The following is a 22,011-nucleotide window of genomic DNA, read 5'->3' as shown; positions in this document are numbered from 1 at the left end:
CCACATTGCAACCAAGTGCAATGCTCTAGATAAAGACAAAAAAAAAAAGCTAAGTCCTCACAGCTTCAGGGTAAGCACTCACTGGTGTCAGGCACGTATCAGGCCTTGGTCTTAACCTCTGGAATGCAATATCATGGTGTTAATTGCTTTATCAGCATGAGATGAAACCTTTCAGTTGAATTCTCCTGGTAATGTTTCATGTCAAGCCTCAACAGCCAAGACATTAACAGCAAAGCATGTACTACCTAACTCTGCTTAATTCAAACAGAAGCTTGACAACCAAACTCTCTTCAGCTATCACTTGGCTTGTAAACTAACAAAACCCCCAAGCCAATGAGAAATCAATACTAGTATTTCCACAGCTCTCCTGTGAATGATCATGGTCTGTTTTCTGTTCATTACGGTGTGACTGTATGGCTGCTCAAACTGCCAGACCAAAATCAGTTACTTGTTTGAGCATAGGAACTTTCTCCACATCTTTACATTCACATTAATAAGACAGCAACTGCAGTGGGAGTAGCTTTATGTAAGCTACTGAATTTTGAATTATGAATTTCATAAGCTAAGATGCAGTGCCTGGCACCAAATTTATGAGTAAATAGATGTCGCTAAGATTTTTCTATTAACTGACTATCATTAGAATGGATCTTTACTTTAAAAACTGTATTTATTCTGCTATAGCTATTAAAAAAAAAAAAGAAACTGCTTAGGCTGACATTTTTCACTCTTGGTCTGAGTCCAGAAAACAGAACACACACATTCAGCTGTTTTAATTACAGGGGTGGGATAGGAAGAATTAAACATGACCCTCCAGAAAATATTGCATCTTTAAATCCACTCCTATCTTACCTAAGGGATATAATACAGAAGGTATTCAAAGAAAGAAAAAGACACTGCTAAAGTTTTCCAGGAAGGAAGAGGACTCCTGGTTCCTTCACTCCCATCCCGAATCCTATTAAACTGTCAATTCAGTTGCTTTGGGTTTTTTTAAGACACTCTATATAGGCAGACAGCTTAAATCTGCTCCTACATCTGCTCTCACCTACCACTCATAGGCTTAAGGATAGTTTTCTAGTAGCAACTATACAGTGCGTCTGTCCATGGGAGCACTGAACATTTGGTCAGGTTTCTCAAACTGTGATGCAGCTGCATTTACTTAACACCGTCAGCCTGGTTTTGAGTCAACTACTTCTTAGCATAAAATACTACGGCTGCTACTAAAAGCTGATGTTAAAGACATCATTTAAAGTCATGTTAAAGACATCCTTACACACCACAGCAGACATCTCAGCACCAAGAGAAATGAGAAGAAAACACATTTGAAAAAGGATAACATGCAAGACGGACATCTTCAAACAGAAGCAGCAATTAGAGAGCCAGTATACTAAATTACCCTTCCCTTACTTGAAATCTAACATCTAGGCATTTCAATGAACTTGTGGGCAACAAGCTGTATACATGAAAAAGACGTGGGTTTTTCAGTTTGAATATCATTAGCTGAACATACAAATGAAACCAGAAGACATGGTGCTGGCTCAAGACAACTCAGAAACGGCTCACAAGACAGAAACAGTGACGACAGTTCTTTGCTTGAGGAACACAAAGTTAATCTGTTCATGAATAGTTGTCTGGCACAGTCAGCAATATATTCGGCAAAGCTTACATTCCTACCCTGAATGGGCAGCTCCATTTTCCTGGGAACATGCTCGCTGCCAAGATGCCAGCACGCATGCTGCAGCATCTCTCCCACGCCTGCCAAGTGAAAAGGGAGAATGACTCCACAAATTTACCTGCTATTCATGTAAGTGGTCTGAATCTTTTAAACCACTTGCTGTTCTTTCCCAAGAAAATGTAATTTGTTCACTTTGCCTTGCAGACAATTTACGTGATGCTCACATTTACCTCACAAGACGAGGGGACTATTAAAGCTTTTTACAAAGACCAGAACTAAAGCCAAAGTACCAGTCATTCAGAGACAGACTGTGTCTTCCAATCCACATCGGCACTAAAAGCTGTCCAAAGCTTTACAGCATCACGACACACTCTAGTGTAATTGTCTTCAAGTAGAGGGGGCAGATATAGGGCATGTTTATAGGGCATAAAACTAAAAACCCATTGTATCTAAGGACCATCAAAACTGTTTAGTATCAAGAAAACTTCAGAAGCTTTGCTACCTAGTAAAGACATACAAGTAAATATAGCACAAACTAGTATCTTTCTGTATCAGGGTCTGCAGGACCCAGTGCAGTGCGTCAAGGAATTCAAAACGACTTCAGCAATACAAGCCTTCTCAAAAAGCAGCAGGCAAGGAGGCTCTTCTCAGGTTAGCTTGCTCATGAAAACGTCATTTTTAATAGCAAGTCTGGCAATAGAGTGACCTCTACCTCAAGTCAAAAACCATCTTTTTGACGCCCACACATGAACAGGCACACATTTCTGACACTTCTAGCTTTTACAGTCTGAGTTTTAATATGGATCATTCATTTGATCTGATTCAATTCAGTGTGATTCACAGAAGTAAAGGCTTGGTTCACACACGATTAAGCAATCTTCCCCCAGCAAAACAGATGGATAAATGCCTACAGCACTTGATGTTTGATGGGGCTTTTTTTTCCTTTTAAATATTATGGACTCCAAAAAAGGCAGTCTGAGTCTCCTCTTTAAAAAAACGACTGTTGATACTAACAGATCATAAAGTTGACCCCAATGGACTTTAAGAAACACTAGAAATTTAACATATTTAGTAAGAAAAGAGATAGGAAATGCAAGTACTCAATTTTCCTTTTCCACCTCTACTTCTGATCTTTTCTATAGGCAGAACATAGGGAAGGCAGTTTCATTTTCTAAATAATTGCTTTGAGAAACTACTGAAACTATGGAAATTATTTCAGGAAATCACCTAAATTCAAATTAAGGTGAATTTGAGTGTCATTTCTATGCTATAAGAGAGGAGACATAAATCCTGAAGAAGATTCACTAGTCCTCATTAGGTAGCAAGTCAGGTGATGCCCATATAAACACTGTAGTATAAGAATGGGCTTCTTCATGTGGATGGAGTATATCACCTGGCCCCCATAAGGAGATTACTAAAGTCTAATCATAACTTCATTAGCAATCTGATTTACTAAGATCACACAGAAACCAGCCACATATGATGTTGTCAAAAGTTTCATCTTACAGACTGGCTTAACTGTTCCATTACAATACAGCACTATGTAAAGGTACTGTAATCAGTGTACCTTGGAAGGAAAGCAAAATATATCTACAACACAATCCGGGGTAAAATTACCTTAAAATATAAATGAGATGGTACCCAGTAGGTAACTCTGCCCATAGCCAGAAGTTCAGCTTTACATTCCCTCAAAGCAATACTTGGATACACTTTTATACCACCCTGACTATATGCAAAGCTCTCAAGGTAAATGTGACAAGCGACTTAAGCTTCATGCTTTTACCCCTGTAATCGGGAGAAATACTGGAAGTTACACAACTGTTTCTAAAAGATGAGTGAGGAAGTTCAGAACCTCATCTGAAATTTGGAGTAAGGCTTTTGTATTTATCACGTTAGTGTTTCAGAAAGAGTTGGGGCAGGAAATAAGACTCCTCATCACTGGATGGCGAAACTCCATATCATCACAGGGAACAAATGAAAGGAAATGTGAGACAGAAAAGGAGAAAAAGGGAAGGAAGGAACAGATTGTCTACAACAGATAATGCTGACACTCTTTAAGAAGAGATAGCAACAGTGAGATGATACAAGGCATCAGTTCCCAGAGATTTGGCAGATCCCAAAACACTGCTTTTACAGGAACCTGACACCAAGGCATATTCTCCCAAGGAAATAATAGGTGAGAAGATATTTTCATGCCCTGCAATGACTGGTTTGAGAGCTGATGAGACAGAAGGCTGGGAAGTTTAGTATGAGGCAGGAAAGACTTCTGGCATTGCATAGTGAAGACCTTAACCCTACAGGTCCTTGAGACCACACAGCAACTATGCAAATTATCTATCAACACAAGTGACTGCTCAGTTCAGTCATGTTCATTATAAAAAAAATGTATTATTCAGACCAAAAAAACCTTCCAAAAACCACAGAAATAGCAAACAACAGATTGCTTTTTCCTCTTTCCTCTGGGTACAACAGGGTACAACATGACTTTGCAGCTCTCAGTTCTTTCCTAAAGGAATTACTGTGATTATTCTAACTAAAATGAAAATATTCACTGCACTTGCACAAAAAAGCTCCTTCTGTCACAGGCATTCGCACTGTCAATGCTTAAAGTACCTTCCAGTGTCTTTTGCTGAGGAGATATGTAATGGGCAAATTACTTGATTTTACATGATTTTATCAGAGTGCATAAGTTTAGCCAGAAACACAAGTGCCTAACGCAAATACAGTGTTATTCATTTTAAAGAGAGACCTATGTAATTCAAAAGCGTATGTGCCTGTGTATGCACCCTACCTCACACATCTCAATGACTCAGTACTTAGCCACAAAACCAGCTGTCATTATTTTAAACCACAACATAATGGGCTATGGCCATTACCAATAAAACCTGTCCAAATAAAGTATGTTGGAAAAATCATCTGTATACAACAGGCTTCACAGGCCTCAAGACAACAGGAAACATTTGTGTGTTCTGCAGCCACCTTTTTCTCTAAGCACACAAAATCCAAAATTCTGATCAACTCAAAAATCAGTGAAATTTCATCCTCAGTTACAGGAATCTCTACATGACAAAACTCAGCCTAACGCAGAGAAGCTCATCTGGACATCAAGTGCAAGAAAGGAAAGTGATTCTGGCTCAGCTCCTCCAGAACTGAAACACCCTGAAGACAGGACCATTTGCTTACACACACAGTAAGGAGGGAGCTAGGAGTATCTTGGGATATAGGAGGCCCCGTATCAAAGAGCTGATGGTCTGATGACAAGCAATCTCTATCTCTCAGCAGGCAACGGTCACTGCTTTTCACCCCATGTCCAATATGCAGGGAATACATGAGCCGATCCATATTTTCATAATGCCCCTGCCACCACCAAAAAGGACCTTTTTTGAAGGTGGAAATCTATGAAGCACACCCTGAGGAATGCAGGTGGCAACAAACACCATATATAGGGAGTTTCTGCAATGAATGCCACACAGAAAGACTAACTCCAGAAAGGCTGGAACCCTGCAACAGCAAGTCTGACCAGTCCTCTGAGATGCTCCCACTTTTACTATTTGGTATCTGACAGGTTTATTGCTTTTGCTGCTGCTGAGTGGTTCTTAGAGGATACAGCTTGCTCTGGCATCTTGGTTACATGCAGATATTCTGCCATCCACCCACATTAAACTGTTGCACCTCTATGCAAACAGGTTGCTTGGCTTGTTCAGAATAAGACACCGCATTTGCCTGCCACTTCAGTTTTCATGATCGTCTGCTTTCTCACACAAACCAACACTCCTGCTTATAATGGGCTACATTTGCATCTCTGCATGTAAAACAAAACGAAAAATAAAAGTTATCTTGCATCAAATCACACCTTGCCAATTAAACAAAACTCACCATTAGAGTGAATATTGCTGGCAGGTGGAATGAGTCTGTGTCAGAGAAAGCAAAGCACCACATATTGTGCATTGAAAGGGTTCACATATACATACGTCTACCTGTGTAAACCAAAAACTTTTAGCGGACTAGCATTCACAAAGTCTGTTGTTGGTGTTGCTAAGGATCTTGTACTGCATTTTCAACCTGAAACCCAAGTGACTGTCACCAAAATGTACTGAGATCAAAGAAGTATCAGGATACTAAAATACATTGTAGTCATTTCTTAAATTTCACAACCCATTGCTAAAACAGTTTCTTTATAGGACCATTTTCTACGCCACAGGAGTTTGACTTCAAGCAGCTCAAAAAGATGGATTTACCATCCAAAGCCAAAGTCATGTTCTCGTCAGACAAAACTGATGTAACACACTCAAAGATGATATCATGTTATATATCACAGTCTTCTTGCCACCTGCTACAAGGTGTGTCTAACCTACATAAGGAAACTTTTGCAAGATGAAGATTGCATTGGGCAGTTCTCGATCATTCTTTCAGAGGCTGACGTTCAGAAGGCAGCCTTGGTTTTAGGCATGGACTGGATGGGAACCTGGCTGAGGGCTGACTGAGAGACATAACAAAGCATGTTTTTTTTATCAAAGTGTATTGGTAGAGTATACATGTTTATGTTCATTGCGACTGTTTGTCCAAAGAGGCAGGAAAACATGAGGGTGAAGCGGTTCTATGACCTTTATACTTGGCTGCATGAGGGCCAACGCTCCCGGTGTGGACAACAGCGAGATCATAAGAAACTGCACAGCCCCATGAGTAAAGTTACAGATACGGCATAAAGCCGGTTGTTTTTCTAAGGTTATAAAGGCAGGACCCTCTTGTGGCCAAATCCAGAGCCTCACCTATGGGTGGATGCACCATGCAGGAATTTTCTCAGCTACCTGAGACTCCCAGCACTGGCTGCAATGGGGCTTCCCAGCTTGAAGTGCGTGCCTGGATGACGCTTCAGTGGTATCTGGTGATGTGTTTCTTCTCAATCTCTGTTCTGTCAATGCTGTAATGATCTGATGCACTGCTAACTTTCCTCTGTACTTTACTCTCAATATGTATGTCTCTGATTTGCTCCCTTGTACTTATTTACTGTGTATAAAGAGATACATATCAAATTTGCATTAGTGTGCTTGTTTGCTTTAGTGTGCTTGTTTAATAAACTGTGCATATGATACAGCTAGTGTGTGGTCATTTTGTGGCGTACCCTGCCTGTCAGCAGAACAAGGCAGAAGCATTTAGTGCATCTATGTGTTAAATCAAACACTAAAAGCAGCTGCCTCGGTCAGCTTTGGAACCTCAGAGGAAACAATCAAGGACTACCACAGAATAAAGCCATGGGATGTATCAGAAGAACTGGCCAAACCTGTACAGCTGCAATGATTTGTAGTTCTCACAAGCTGAAGAAAAATGTACAGGTTGCACCAGCTCAGCAGAAGCAAGGGAAGGCTTTGCTTTAAATACTACATCCATCTACCCTGACCATTTTTTACAGAACAGTGAGGCTGTCATTCCACAAGGAAAAAAGGAATTCTAAAAGAGAATAGCAACAAAGAACCTAGTTTAAGATGACCTACATAACTCATAGTCAAAGACTGCTCCCAGAATTGCCCACTGAATGCAAGGAGGTTAGTTTTCCTTATAAGAAAAGCAGCAAGAGGAAAAGAATGAAATGAGAAGTAAATCAGAGTAATCACAGTGCTATATATTTTCATGGCAATGCATGTTTAGCCAGAAGTACCTGAAGCAGTTAAAAGCAGTAAGACTGCTTCTGACTAACAGATGTTAGTTATCAGTTTTCAGAATCACTGAAGGAGCTGCTGCAGTTTAGGGTTCCTTTCCATCTCGATGCACTGCAAGTCAGTTGTGGAACTGACAAGAGCTCTAGGGTAACAAAATAGCATTGGTGCTACAGCAGTGACAATTTCAAGAATAGGTTTGGAGATTCTAGCCCAAAAGGAATTCTCAACAAAGAACACACATGAAAACAAACATGGATGCACAAATAAGATGCAGAGAAGGATAGGAATATACAAACTGTATTAGGACTGCTGTAAACCACTGACATCTAGAGATAGGCAAGAAAAATGCAGAATAAACTGTAAGACAAAACTTTCATATGCAATAATTCCTAAATCATGCTTCACAATTCGTATCTAATTCATTTTTTCTCCTTTGGATTTTCCCTTTTGTGCTGCTTGTGATGCACAAGGACCGTAAACAGTTTAGACAGATTAACACAGCAATGGCAGACATCATGTCATGTGTTCAGATCACATATGACTAAAGCATTTACACCTTAGATGATAATGTAGATTTCCCATTCCCTAGCCTTTGATTCTGTATGATATATTCACGTTCGGCCACTGCTCTCCTCATGGTTTAGATCTCTAAGGCTAGTCAGTGCCATGCAATTGGATCTAACAGCTGGTATTCTGCCTGACAGCCAGTTAGTGAATGAAGCAGCCCACAATTTAGTAAGCTAGTGTAAATCAGTCTTAATGGCAATCCCCCTCCATGGGCCATCTCCATGCTGCTTGGATATAATCACAGATCCCAGGAAAGACATAATTAGATTGCGCAGCTTCTTACCTGCAGCTCCTTTGAGACTCTCTCTAAGTGGTTAGTTATCTTTTTTATTAGGTCACTATACATCTGTTCCGAATGCTGCTGGCATACACACTTATACACACAACTGCAGAAACAAATATAGGAACAAACAATGAACTTACAACAGTTTGCAATGAAGGGTAACAGACTTCAAAATATTTCGTTCAAGTCCCGATTTAGAGGATAATAAAGTTAACTGAAGGAGTGGTGAACAGCCCTAAGCTTGGAATGAGCTCCAGCAGACTCTTAAGTCTGACCTGGAGGCCCCAGTGTGTCCACCCAATTCCCTCTCCCCAAACTCACTTTAACTTACAGTGAGATCTCTTTAACAGTGCACTTCAAAACAGCCAGGATAATTCTGTCAACAGCAGACTCCTAATTCTGGCTTTTGTCTCTCCTATGTGAATGATGTCTCCATTAAAATAAGCAGGTTTAATGATTATATGCATATCTTAGGGTGAAACCCTTATTAAAAGAAGGGCAACACTGACAAACAGTCACGGATGCACCAAAACCGTGCTAGTGGTTTAAAAACAAAAAGTTCTAAAATTACAGACCCAAGCATGTTACTCCATCCTTTGATACTTAAATTCTGAGAAAACCCCACATTTTCATAATAAACAAAGATGTACAGAAAGAGCAACAAAACTTGAATTCTACATTCCAGCTTGGCTGTGTTAACTCTGGTCTTCAGTGTCACCTTTGTTTTTAAGGACATTTTATTGCTTTCATAGTTCAATACAACAAATATCTACAAAATAAGGCTATGTATTGAAAACATATTTACAACAGTCGTAAAACAAATACATATATTGCTTTCAGCAAGAAGTTACATTAAGGTAGTCATCATCATCATCAGGGCTAACACCATCATCTATACTAAGCAGCTTTTACTTCTCTTGAGTGCTTCCATTCTTTGAAGTCAGCATTCTGGAAGCTAGCTGTCAAAATTCAAGAGGCACAAGGAAGACTTGACCTGCTGTCTTGGGCAAAGCAAATCACCTCCCCATGCCTCTGTCCTGCTCCCCCCTCCCTTCATCCCTTTGTATGGAATAGAGTGACAGTGAGCAATTTAAACCAGAGACTGCTCCTCAAGACATGCACAAAGTATTTCCGGCAAGGTCCAGATCCCAGACTCGAATTCTGCAGGTTTTGAATAGCACTAAAACCCTAAAGCTGTGGTACAGCCACAGTGTCTCTGTAGGGGAAGAATAGCATTCCAATTCTCTACTGAGAAGGACAATGACAAACAAACTGCAAGGATGGGATTAAAATAACTATAGGCTGTTGGAGTTTTCCCATGCAAGTGAGAGATTAGGCACCAAGTCCAAGCCTTCAGGGGCGAAGACAGCACTCTCATTCGTAAGTGCCACTCTCAAAAGTCTTCCGAAGGAAGGTTTTAACAAGTGAATTATCAGTAACTCTTAGAAATGTGTATTTATTCCCTTTGACAAAAGGCCCTCAAAACACAGCAAAGTCTGCTTATTTGGCAAACCATGCTATTTCTTAAAGAACAAAAGACACCTCCCACCTCTCCTACTATTATACGTTAATAACTGAATAGCTATAGTTTGAAGTCTACCAACAGCAGAGCCTAGTTTGGAACAAGCAAGTACAAGACATTTGGATATGATGTAGTAACAGCAAAAATATCAATTTCATTTGGATCAAAGAGAGACACTGATAAGAAAAGCCAGACTGATTTTTGTGATAACTTACAAACCAGACAGCTAAGTAACAACAGCAAATGGCTATATGTTTGCTGCATAACTAACCAGTATATATATAGCCACTTCCACAATTGACTATATGTCTGCTTAGTGTTACATACACTACTGCTATACCTACTTCTGCAATGCGTTCTGTACTCAAGCACCAGCCTTCATATGAGCGTGCAGAATGTGTTTACATTTTACTTGAACACTTCTATTTAGAGGTTCCTTCCCCATTTTAAGATCCTGTTTTCAGTTCCTGAGCGTGGGCTGATTCCATGAATCATCCTTGCCCTCCTATTGCCCAAAAGAAGTCACCAGCTTGTGACATTAAAAGGTAAATATTTAAAGAGAGGGATGAAGATCTGAGATCTGCAAGTTGTCTTGAAGAACACAGATCTAACTGCATTGTACCTGGGAGGTAGTAACAGTTGCCAGAACTACAACTTAGCTGTTTACATCTTCCTCACCTCAAAGTCTCCTTCACATCCCTCTTGTCAATATATTTAACCCTTCTAATAGGAAGTGACTCTGCACAGGCAGGCTTTGGACTTAAAGATAAAAGCAGTCACTAATCACACTTTGCTACCTTAGGGGTAAACTGATCCATAGTAAATATCTGCATACACACCTTTCAAGTTATCTCCTAGCTTTATACTGCTGTGGAGTAGACACCTACAGTTATCACTGATTATGGCAAATGCAGTAGTTTGGGTATCTAATAATGTATTTTGAGTCTGCATTGATTCCTTTAGTCAGCACAAGAACGATCAGAAAAAAGCACTGTATTTTCAGCTCAGTATCACTGTAAAAAAAAAAAATACAAGAGATGTAACTGTTTGAACCACTTCAGAAACACCCCATTTTCCAGACTAAATAACTAGCCTAGGGAAACAGAGAGGATCGAAACCCCAAGTCTGCAACAGACTCTCTTTAATACTCCAAGCAAGCATCCTCATTAAATTCAATAAAAATCAGTTTTCCTTCTCTTCTCAATCTATCTTGTCTAGATTGTCAGTCAAGCAAAGGAAACTTCTGAAAATAATGAAAAACCAAAATAATCAATCTCCTCCTGATTGGAAGAGGCTGTGTCAGAGTAATTACAATCACAGACATAATTTGTAATAGAAAACTGACACAGTAGCTTTATCAATAACACTAAAACGCAGAATATCTTTTGGTTTGGTAAATTACATGCAACAGACATCTGTGCATCATTACAATACTGCATCAAGTGTAACCCTTTTACATGAGGGTTATCTAGGAGAAACTTAAAACCCATTATTCCTTCAATGCATAAAACTTCTGAGGAATAAAAAGGTGAGAAAAATGAACTCCAGTTATCTTAAACCATAACCAGCTATAGATCTACTCCAGGTATTAAAACCATTAACTCTGTATGCCTACTCTATCAGAGATGACTGCCAAGATGGCTTATTTCTAAGTGATGACTGTTTGCACATTGGGGATTTTAAGCCAGGGAAAGGACTTTGATTACTTACACTAAAGCTGCAAAATGTCTCTCAATTCAAATGACCATCTCAATTACTTATACACATAAATGCCTGAGTCCTGATAACAGCAGTTCTAAAAGTTTGGAGAGAAAAGAAGAAGTTTTAAACTGGAATTAAGATGGAAGACTGAATACCTGTCATTCTTACATCTAGTTCCCTAATCCAAAATTTCAACCTGGAGAGCCAAAGTGGCTAAGAGCAAGCGGGCAGGAAATGACAGAGCTGAAAGCCTCTAAACCCAGCAATCAGTGACTGAGCTGCTGTTATTTCATAGAGTGTAACACTGGATTAAAGAAAATCAAAGCCAGCAATGCTATTAGTTGTGCTGCTGGCAAGGGCCAGTAGTTTTAAGGGCATCCTGGCCAGTAAATGCAGCAGCAGCTACCCAGTTTCCATTCTATTTACCAACATGCCGGATACCAGTCACCTACAGCACAAAAATCTCCATTTTAGTCTATCTCAAATAAATGCCAAGTCTCTAAAGCATCTAGCAGCTTGGAGCAGTAGCATGGTTTTGAAGCAAATCTCCTACCATCCCCATTACTTGCACATTAGCTTAGTCTGCAGGCCAGCTCTAGTGTGTGACTAGATCCTTTTTAACTCAAAGTAAACTGCAGCTCCAGGCCAGGTACAACTCTGTTTCCAAACAAGAACGGAGATATAAAGGACTGAATCTTGTGTCAGTCCTTCAGACAGCCTCCCACTGCACATGCAGCCAGACGGCTGGGCAAGGGAAAAATGAGACTAAAGCTACCTGGTGCAACACACACAGATGACAGTTAATGTGGATGGACCTTGACACCAGTAGCTTCTATTTATCTCTGGTGCACCAAATCAGTTCCTATTAGACATGACAAAGAAGCCTCTTGAAACATGTAGTGAAACCCCTACTATGCCAGTCTCTTCTTTCCCTTTGAGGAAAGGAATGTTGAGACTTTAATATATCACACTAAGCAACTGTGGTGGAGACTGATAATGTTTTCAGCACTTATGCACTGTAATTGTTTAGCATTTATTCCTATTAACATTGGACGTTGAGATACGCATCTTTTATTCACTCATTCCAACCATTTAAATGATGTGCTTCACAAAACCTTCCAACTTCTCTCCTCATAAATACAAATATGACATATGTGCAGGCTGCAAAATAAACCAAACATTTAATCTTAAAGAGTAACAAAGCGCTCAGATTTCCTTACCTGTATATTTGTTCATAGGAGATAGGGATGTAGTCACCAGGACTCTGAGTTAGAAGCTGATCTATGGCACTGTCCAACTTTGGCCAATATGTGCTCTTATAGTCTTCAATTGTTATAACATTCATTACTACAAGAAAAAGACAAAACTACATTTAGTAACTCCAGCTAAAAGCAGCAAGTAAATGCTCTGCAATTTCAGATCACACCAATAAGTTGGCCAAATAAACTGGGAACCATTGACTTCCACTAAGACAAAACACCTAAAACTAAATCCCCAACTTGAAGCTGTAGTTTTTATTTAGAGAGAATAAAGTAAAATTAGAAAATCTGCCAAATCAGTGCTTGGCTATTTCTTAAGGGCTCAAACAGCAGGGAAAAAGAAACTCCTTGGAAGTTCTAGCATGACAAATATAGTAGTATAGAAAAATAGCTCAGTAGTTAGTTCAAACTAATAAACTCTGCAACTTTGTAGGAGTCCAGAATCAGCAATTAGCACTGGATCATCACATGCAAGAAAACAAGCTTGGGCCAAGTCTGGCAGTTTCTGGAATACTCCTTCCCAGCAGATGTATGAATTTTACAAGTCTCAGGTGGGACCAGCAGCTTCCTTGGCCTAAAAGCTGAGGCAATTTCCTCTGCCTTCAATTGCAGTTAGGCTCCTGGGCAAAGTTTTTGGATCTGTATTACAGTTCCCCCTCTGGCAGGCACAATTACACTCCTTTTTCAGATCAGAATCAACAGTGAAGAATGGGAGGCATTCAAATTAGCATCCCCATCCCTCCCCAGTTTTCCTTCTCAGCTTCCCAACTGCACCCTCTTGCCAAGCCACCCCATGTGCCTTCACAGTCAGGGAAGAGTTTTAACCTGTTTCTTTTTGGGGAGGATTTTTGAACTAACCACATGCAGCTCAGTTCCAAAGGCAGCCATGGCAGAAGGGTTAACACCTTCCCTGCAGAGACTACTTGCAGGACTATCTTGCTGGCTTGTCACAGCACCATAGCTTCACCACCACCCACTCAAAGGAGAGCCCTCCATAACTAAGAGCACAGGGTAACCTTCATATCAGAACTACCCAAGCCAGGGAATCTGAAGTCATTTCTTCACTGGAACTCCACACATGGGTTTGGGCTACATGGAACAGAAAATAAAGACAGTTCCTATCCCAAACAATCCATTTTAGACACCACACTGAAAATAAATATTTTAACAGATCTGCATTTAAAATACATGCGTAGATGTAAAAATCACTGCACAGTTTGAGGAGCAAGATTTCTGAGCTGTTGCTTTTACAAGGGGTTGAAAGGAGCCGAATGAGTCACTTTTATCAGCATTATGAAGAACAATTCTAGGGAAATACAGGCAAAAGTATGAGAAAAAGAAGAATATTAGAAAAAGAGTAGAATAAAGACAGGTGTGAGACAAGGAATTGTATGAATGCTACCTGTAAGAACAGGTATTACATATTCCTGGTGTGGTTTTTTAGGGTATTTCATCCAGAAACCTTGCTTAGTGAAGAATGCTAGTGCAGCACTCCTAGTCCCCCCTTCACCCAACTAGCCACTGGTTCACTCTTGCTTCATACCTGTTACAGAAACAGCTCTAGTTAACCTGTCTGAGCAGTGAACTGGTCTCCACTACCAAGTCCTGCAGGATGCTGTCCCAGTGCTCCAGCCTGCAACTTGAAAGTGCAGTCCCATTTCTTAACAACTTGACAAAAGGTTACAGGTGTGTGTACACAACCACCAGGACATAAGTTTACGTGCAGCAAGTCAGCTCCACAATGTAAAAACATCCATGCGGGCAGAACAGCACAGCACCTGCCTGACAGCGAATTCACTCCTTATTCATCTATTTCACAATGACTTGCTTGAGTTCTCATCCTTTACAGAGCTCAGGCTCCAAGCAGCTTCACATAAAGCTACAGCTTTACTATTGATGCCTAGACTCAGCAGCAAACCTGAAAAAGTGGGTTTCCACAGAAGTGCTCTGTTTCACAGAAAACATTGAAGTCAGCATACATATTAGACCAAGTCTTGATTTAAGATTTTAATGTATAATCACACCCACACCTGGCTTAACATATGAAATGAGCTCTATTCATTTGAAAGAAAGTAGTCAAGTAAGAACTGAGAACATGCAAAATAATTTTTAACAGGCTGTTGAGATAGCAATTTGGTTTTTTTACAGTATGGAAAACGAAAGAAGCAGCAGAAAGGAATGTCTGCCCATTTGAAGTGCTGCGCAGGTACAGAACAAAATGCTTTCACAAACAGCCCCAGGAGACTTGACTAGGAACCACTGATGAGTTCAAAGTAATATTCTAGAAAAGATTTATTTTTATTCTGAAGACTCTCACAAGCAATATTTTATTTCCACACTTCAGTTATGAAACTAAGCCAACCATAATATTTATATAGTTAAGCATCCAAGGCTACATACTGAACAATCACTCTCTGGCTCTGGGCAATCCCAAGGACAAACACAGGCTGCGGAAGAACGCACTGAGAGCAGCTCTGAGGAGAAGGACCTGTGGGTGTTGGTTGACGAGAAGCTCACCATGATCAGTCAGTGTACGCTTGCAGCCCAGAACTCCCCTCTGTGCGGGGCTGCACACCCAGAGCATGAGCAGCAGTCGAGGGAGGGGATCCTGCCCCTCTGCTGCACTTTGAGGAGACACCCCCCCCCCCCCCGTCTTGATCTAGCTCTGGGGCAACAGCATAAGAGGGACGTGGAGCTGTTGGAGCGAGTCCACGGGAGGCCATGGAGATGGTGCAATGGCTGGAGCAGCTCTGCTCTGGAGCCAGGCTGAGAGAGCTGGGCTGGGTCAGCCTGGAGAAGAGAAGGCTCCTGAAGGGGAGACCTTAGAGCAGCTCCAGTACCTAAAGGGGATTCAGAAAACCTGGAGAGGAGCTTTGGACAAGGGCCTGTAGGGACAAGACAAGGGGAATGGCTTTAATCTGCCAGAGGGGAGACTGAGATGAGCTCTTGGGCAGAAGCTCTTCCCTGGGAGGGTGTTGAGGCGCTGGCACAGGGTGCCCAGAGAAGCTGTGGCTGCCCCATCCTTGGCAGTGTTGAAGGCCAGGTTGGAAAGAGGGGCTTGGAGCAAGCTGCTCTAGTGGAAGGTGTCCCTGCCCATGGCAGGGGTTGGAGCTGGAGGAGCTTTAAGGTTCCTTCCAGCACAAACCAGTCTGGGTTTCTATGATTCACAGATGCATCAGGCAATGAAAAATTAGGAAGCAGGACCACTCAGCAGGACACTCTCAGGTACTGTTTACACACACAAAGCAAAGGATGAGTTAAAGCAGAGCCTCCAATTGCAAACTCTGCAAGAACCTCAAGAACAGGAAGAAATCACACAAATCCTCACAAAGAAAAGACAGACTGCCCTTCTAGGAACTTACCTGATTTTCTACTTTTCTAACTTTTTAGGATGTCATTCTTCAATGCTTATCCCTACATTAGGTATTCAAGACTTATAAGAATTGGTCCAATAGCCTCTTTCCAGATCTCAAGGAAAGGGTGACATTAAAGGGCGACTTTCATGTCATTGAGATTTAATATGTTTCTGGGAAGCGACACAGATATTTTATAACAAAGCATGCTAGAATGCATGATTTTATCCAACTACAGCAAGTTTGGGGTGGGGCTGGGAGAGAAATCAATCTGAGCAAAGGGAAAGCCACTGTTTTCCAGGAAATTATAATAGACTTCACAAGTGAAATTTGAAGCAACTGCTGCTTCTCCATATACAGGAAAGTTCAAAAGAAAAACTGCTTAAATCAAATGCAGCAGTGAAAACATTTAAGTGAAAAAGAGTATGCATGAGCTTCATATCATAACCTAGATATTTCAGTATCATAGCTATAATGGATACACAGCCTGCTGCAAGCTACCACATTCTTTGATATCAACTTCAACCAGAAGAACAGCAAAACCCACTTACATTTTATAAAAAACAAAACCAGAAGGTTCAAGAATAGGTATAGAGCCCCCATGAAATTGATGAGGAAAAAACTTACAAACATACATAGATGCTGGAATAGTAATAGGCACAGGACACAAAGAATAAAACCAAAAATCACTGATACTGTTGGTTTTGTTATTTAGATGTGAAAGCTGCCTGAAAAGCCACTCAAACCCCCTACTACCCCTACATACAAAATGCATCTTCCTTTCAAAACCAGGATTTTAACAGATTTCTACCTAACCTTCTGCCTCCATGACTCTGCCGGCTAAATCAAACCAAAAAAGGCCCACCAGATGCTTTAGTCTGCAACTGTGAACATGAACAAAACTACCACGCTGCAAGTAACTACATGCTGGAACACAAGCATTGTTGGAGGAAAGAATCAGGAAGGAGAGACCTATCTGAATGTCAGAGGGGCTCCAACTGACCATGGGATCATTGGAAATCACACACCACCCCTATTTTTGAAGGTCACCTGTAGGATAACCTAAGACTAAGCCTCTGCATCCTGAAGCAGGGAAGACACAAGTACTTGCTCATTTCACTGCAAGAAGTTCATCATGCAGCAGAGAACAGACAACTTCCCTACAAAACTCAAGACTGACACTCAGCTTCTCTACGCATGTTCTGCCATTGCCAAGACAGAGCAGGCAGGAGGGGCCTAGAACACGCCTGTCTCCCTTTCCATTGTATAGTTACAACAGAAGTAATCTTCCTCCTTTTTTCTATTCTTAAAAAAATAAGGAGAGCAGATTAAGGGATGCCCTGTCAGAGGCAGGATTAGAAGACTCAGGATGTCCCATCCCTGGCAGTGTTCAAGGCCAGGTTGGAAGGGGCTTGAAGCAACCTGCTCTAGTAGATGTGTCCCTGCCCATGGCAAGGGGCTGGAACTGGATAAGCTTTAATGACCCTTCCAACTCAAACCAGTCTGGGATTCTATGTTGATCCCAACTCAGCTCCTGTCCATTCTCAGACCAGACAACTTCACTGGACTTGTTCTGTTCATATACACATTCTGTCAAAACCATCCACATCACAAGGGTGTAAAAGTTCTAATGGACTTCACTCAGAGGTTTCCATTTTATGAGAATTTCAATTTTCTTTAGAACAACACTTAACCTCAGTAAGACAGATATTGTGTTGCGATATGAATGATGGGGAAGTGAAAACAAGAACTCAAAATCCACACCCTAAGCAAAATCACACACAGCCACTTCTCCTCCTGCTCCAACATAAAATTGCAGATCAACTGGAAAGTCACCTTCCCATTTGGTGATGATCCAGCTTGAAAACATTCTTACCCTGAAAGAGAAGGAAAAACTAAGACTCTTAATTTCTGGATTGGGAATTCAAGAGCTTAGTTCAGCAAGGCCAAACCGTTTCAACTGTCTCAATTGTTTATGAGCCACCCCAAGGTACCTGGAGCCCTGACAAGGCAGGCAGAGAGCCAGAGAGCTCACAGAGTCTCGAAGCCTCCACTTAAAGCAGTCAGCCCTGGCAACGTGACTAGAGCCAGGAAATCCAGGCTACCAGAAAAGCAGGGACCCAGAGGCCTGAACTTTGAGCTTCTGATCAGCAATGAAGCCGAGCTGCTGGACAGACGAGCTGGTACTTGGGAAAGAGGGGTGAAACAAGGTGAAAAGGAAAACAAGGTGCTTCCCATCCAAATTTCATCACGGCAGTTACACGGTTACACTTCCAGGAATACTGTGAACTAACCAAATAGAAGTTTTCCAACTGCCATTAGAGAAAAGGGCATATTTTGCCCAGAGGGATGACTTCTGGAAATGAAAGTTAAATTGAAACAGCAAAAAAATCTTCTCTTCCCTCAACCTCAGCAAAACAACAGGGGAAAATAAAATGCCATTTCTGTGAAAAGCTACATACAAAAGATGTTTTGGAACTATTTCTAAGGGAGGTAAATTCATCTCCAAGCTGTTCACACCAGGCCTTTGCAGACATACGTCCCCTCCAGAGGCCAGCACACCCCATCCCGGGGCTCTGCGCACATTGCCATCTGCTGTCAGCAACCACAAACAGGTTCCAAACCCACCTTTTGGGGTTTTTCAGGTGGGAAAAAAAAAAAAAAGTCCTTAGGAAAACAGGACACGAACCAAGAGCTTCAGGAAAAGCAACCGTGCTTCTGTAAAGGTGAACACTTGCCTACACTCGCTCTCCCAGTTCTACCGCCAGACCTACCACGTCACCTTGCCAGGACAGCAAAGAACTTGGGGTGTGTGCGAGAAAGGTTATTTTCTCCTTCCAAGGCGCCTTAACCCATCCGATTTCGCTTCGGGAAGCCTCTGGGGCCAAGACCCACGCCACGACCCGCCGCAGGACAGACCTGAGCAGAGCCACATGCAGGGGACAGCGGGGCCAGGGCAGGCCGAGAGCGGGTGAAGCGCGCGGAGCCGCCCGGGGCGAGGCCCCCGCCGGCGCACCCCAGAGCACCGCGGAGACGGGCGGGGCGGTCACTCACGGAACTTGGAGGTCGAGGCGTTGATGTTGATGGCAGCGGCGATGGCTCCGGCTCCCCCCTTGCACGAGGCGCCCCCCGCCTCGCAGCCCTGCAGCATGCCGTTGGCCTCGGAGAGCTCGGTCCCGGCCGGGGTCCCGGCGGCGGCCTCGCGTAGGAAGCGGTCACCGACCTGCCCTGCGGCGGAGCCCAGCAGGTGCCGCCCGTAGCCGCCGGCGCCCCAGTTGTTGTGGTTCTGGTCGTCCATCATGGGCTCTCCGCCGCCGCCGCCACCCTCCTCCTCCATGCTCTCCTCCTCCATGGCGCTGCCGGCGCGGCGGGAGCGGGGCGGGGAAGGGCGGGGATCACCGCCCCCCGCCCATGGGGCCGCGCTCCGCCCGGCGGGGCTCACCGCGGCACGGCTCCGGGCACGGCCCGCGGCCCACACAGCAACCTCCGGCGGCGCTGCGCGACACTTTGCGGCAAACGGAACACGGCAGGAGGAGAGGGAGGTCTCGCCGCGGGGCGATGCTGGGGAGTGTAGTCCGGAGGTGCTGAGCCGCGATTGGCTGGAGCGCCGGAGGGGCGGTGCCGCGCGCGGTGCACTGTGGGAGAGCGCGGGGCGTCTGTGGGGAGAGGTGTTGGAGCTTCCCGAAGCAGGAATGGGGATGGGACTCCTCGTCCTAGTTTCTGCCAAATCCGATGAGTATACTTAACTCTAAAGGGGGTGCTCCGGCAGCTTCCGCCTTCGCTTTCCCTTTGGTGGTGCGGAGACCGCCCCTGCACTTGCTGCAGGCCCTGGGCTGCATCCCCCTCTAGCGGGGAGCGCTCCACGGGCTGCGGGCGGGGAAAGAGCCGGTGCCATCGCGTTAGAAAAACACCTAAACACGGGCCTGGGTGTTCCACCCGCCCTCCTGGTCTTGCTCTGTCATCTCTTACTGTGTGGGTGCTGAGGCGCTGGCACAGGGTGCCCAGAGAAGCTGTGGCTGCCCCATCCCTGGCAGTGTTCAAGGCCAGGTTGGACACAGGGACTTGGAGCAAGCTGCTCTAGTGGAAGGTGTCCCTGCCTGTGGCAGGGGTTGGAACTGGATGAGCTTTAAGGTCCTTTCCAACCCACACTGTTCTAAGATTCTGTGACCTGTAAAGTGCCTGCACAATGCTGCTGTTTATAGTGCTCCCTTCTGTTAACAGAGGAAAAGCCTGCCCAAACAATACATAAAAATCATCTACCTTGTCAGTGAACAATGTAACAGTTACGAACAATAGTACTGTCTAGTTGCCTTCAAGTACTTCATGTTTACTTTCATTTGCAATTGGCTATTGTGACGGAAGAACAGAAATGAGGATTTTACTGAAATTGCCACTGTTTGGGGTTTTGCTCTTCTTGCCAAACACCCCTGAAAATGCAGATAAAAACAGAGGTGCCAAGCCTGTTTTCCAAAACATCTCATGGAAAGCAAGAAGCGTGTCATTTGTTATCCAAATATAAGCATCAATTTCTATTTTAGAGTGAGGCAAAGTCCTATTTTATAAAAGCAGAAGACAGCACTGGTCTTACTGCACTGTGGAACAGCTAAACCTTGAGGTGCTTTGATAAAACCCAGCCGTGGAAAGAATTTGTCCCTATTGTGGTTTTGTCATACATATTTGTACTAATAGTGGTTTTCCCAGCTGCAAAAGATCGCACTGTGAACACCCATGGTCTGTTCAAACTGATACCCAGCCCTCTTCATTTTCTCTGTTGGTGAACACCAGGAGAGACCAAAAGCTGATCTGGCACATCATGCATAGACCTGGATTCGTGGACTCAGCCCATTCACACACCTGCTTTGGCTGCTGATTTATTTCTGTCTACACCTTAAGCAAGGCTGGAAATGGGACAGAAAGGACCTTTTTGCTCACTTGTGCTGCATCTCTGCATTGACTGAGTGGGATGTGTAATACAATGCAAATATCCGTAGAGACATAATGGATATTAAACATGGAAAGCTAAAGCAGCAAACCATTTTTAGCTTAGGGAAGTGTTGCAATTTTCTGGTAATCACAAAGAAAGCTAATCTTCATAAGTGCGTATCTTCAATGCTTCGAGAAAGGCATGTTTGTGTTCTCAACCTGCAGAGCAACTCCCTCATACCCTCCTACTCAGCCGCTTCCACTGATCCCAGAAATGGGTCTTGTGTTCCTTGCCAGTATTTAAAAACACCGTGACCTGAGGAGAAATCAGGAACTTACCCTTATCAGCATAGCTTTGTCTTGGTCTTATTAATTTAGAAAGTGCTTATGTTAACATCTGAGAGCAGTGGAGAAGGAAGACAAACCCAGCATTTTTCAGTGCTAGGATTTCCCATTCTCTGTTCCATACTCTTTCTGCACGCACCTATTCTTGTTACCATCTCTGTAGCTTACAGACCAGCTGGAGTTTTGTTTGGGGCTGTTTTTTTTTACCCTGATCTTTAAAGGGTTTCTTTCCAATCACTTATACAATGGTCCTTGCATTGTGGCTGCACTTACTGCACTTCCTTGTGGCAGGAATCCAAAAAAGCTTAGGAAATACTTCACTGTGGAGTTCTCTACAGAGCCTCCTCTGTTGCCTTGTGCAACAAGCTGGCTCATCTTACAAATCAAACAAGAAGCTCTTTCTTGCCTCCCATAAGGCAAATGACAAGCTGCAACAGTCATCTATGGCTCATGCTATTTAAACACATGACTGCATGCTGATAAAGGCGCTATCAAATGCCTCATCATTAAAGCAGCACTTGTTTTTGCATGCATTTCAGAGTCTTCCCCGCACTGTTTCCTTTTTTCCTCGTCAGCATGTGAAAATTTGATTCAGGCTTCAAACACCGTCTTGACAAAATCCCATTTTGCAATACCACAGCTATAATTAGTTTCAATATTAGTTGAGAATACCACATACAGATGCAGTGCTGACAAGACCTGAGTATCCACACGTCTCCATAAAATCCC

At 42.9% G+C, this 22,011-nt stretch overlaps 1 protein-coding gene across 3 annotated transcripts in view; it reads right to left on the bottom strand.

Moving 5' to 3' along the window:
* CACUL1 (CDK2 associated cullin domain 1) overlaps positions 1 to 19,519 on the bottom strand; it is a 51,556-nt gene extending 32,037 nt beyond the window's left edge. Inside the window, exons 1-3 of one of the 3 annotated variants that reach the window (XM_057417246.1) lie at positions 19,069 to 19,519; positions 12,623 to 12,749; positions 8,180 to 8,282 (exon numbers count right to left, since the gene is read on the bottom strand). In XM_057417246.1, the coding sequence (XP_057273229.1) occupies positions 8,180 to 8,282; positions 12,623 to 12,749; positions 19,069 to 19,366 (528 nt within the window). In that variant the 5' untranslated portion in view covers positions 19,367 to 19,519. The remainder of the gene's footprint in view (positions 1 to 8,179; positions 8,283 to 12,622; positions 12,750 to 19,068) is intronic. The other 2 variants (XM_057417247.1, XM_057417245.1) reach the window with 2 other exon arrangements.
* Between the last annotated feature and the right edge of the window lie 2,492 nt (positions 19,520 to 22,011).

Source organism: Pezoporus wallicus, unplaced genomic scaffold, assembly GCF_028554395.1.
Source record: "Pezoporus wallicus isolate ANWC-B61680 ecotype Strahan unplaced genomic scaffold, APGP_CSIRO_Pwel_v1 contig_8188, whole genome shotgun sequence".
Lineage (NCBI taxonomy): Eukaryota > Metazoa > Chordata > Aves > Psittaciformes > Psittacidae > Pezoporus > Pezoporus wallicus.
Note: the sequence above shows the minus strand (reverse complement) of the source record. Positions and strands in the feature narration are given on the sequence as shown.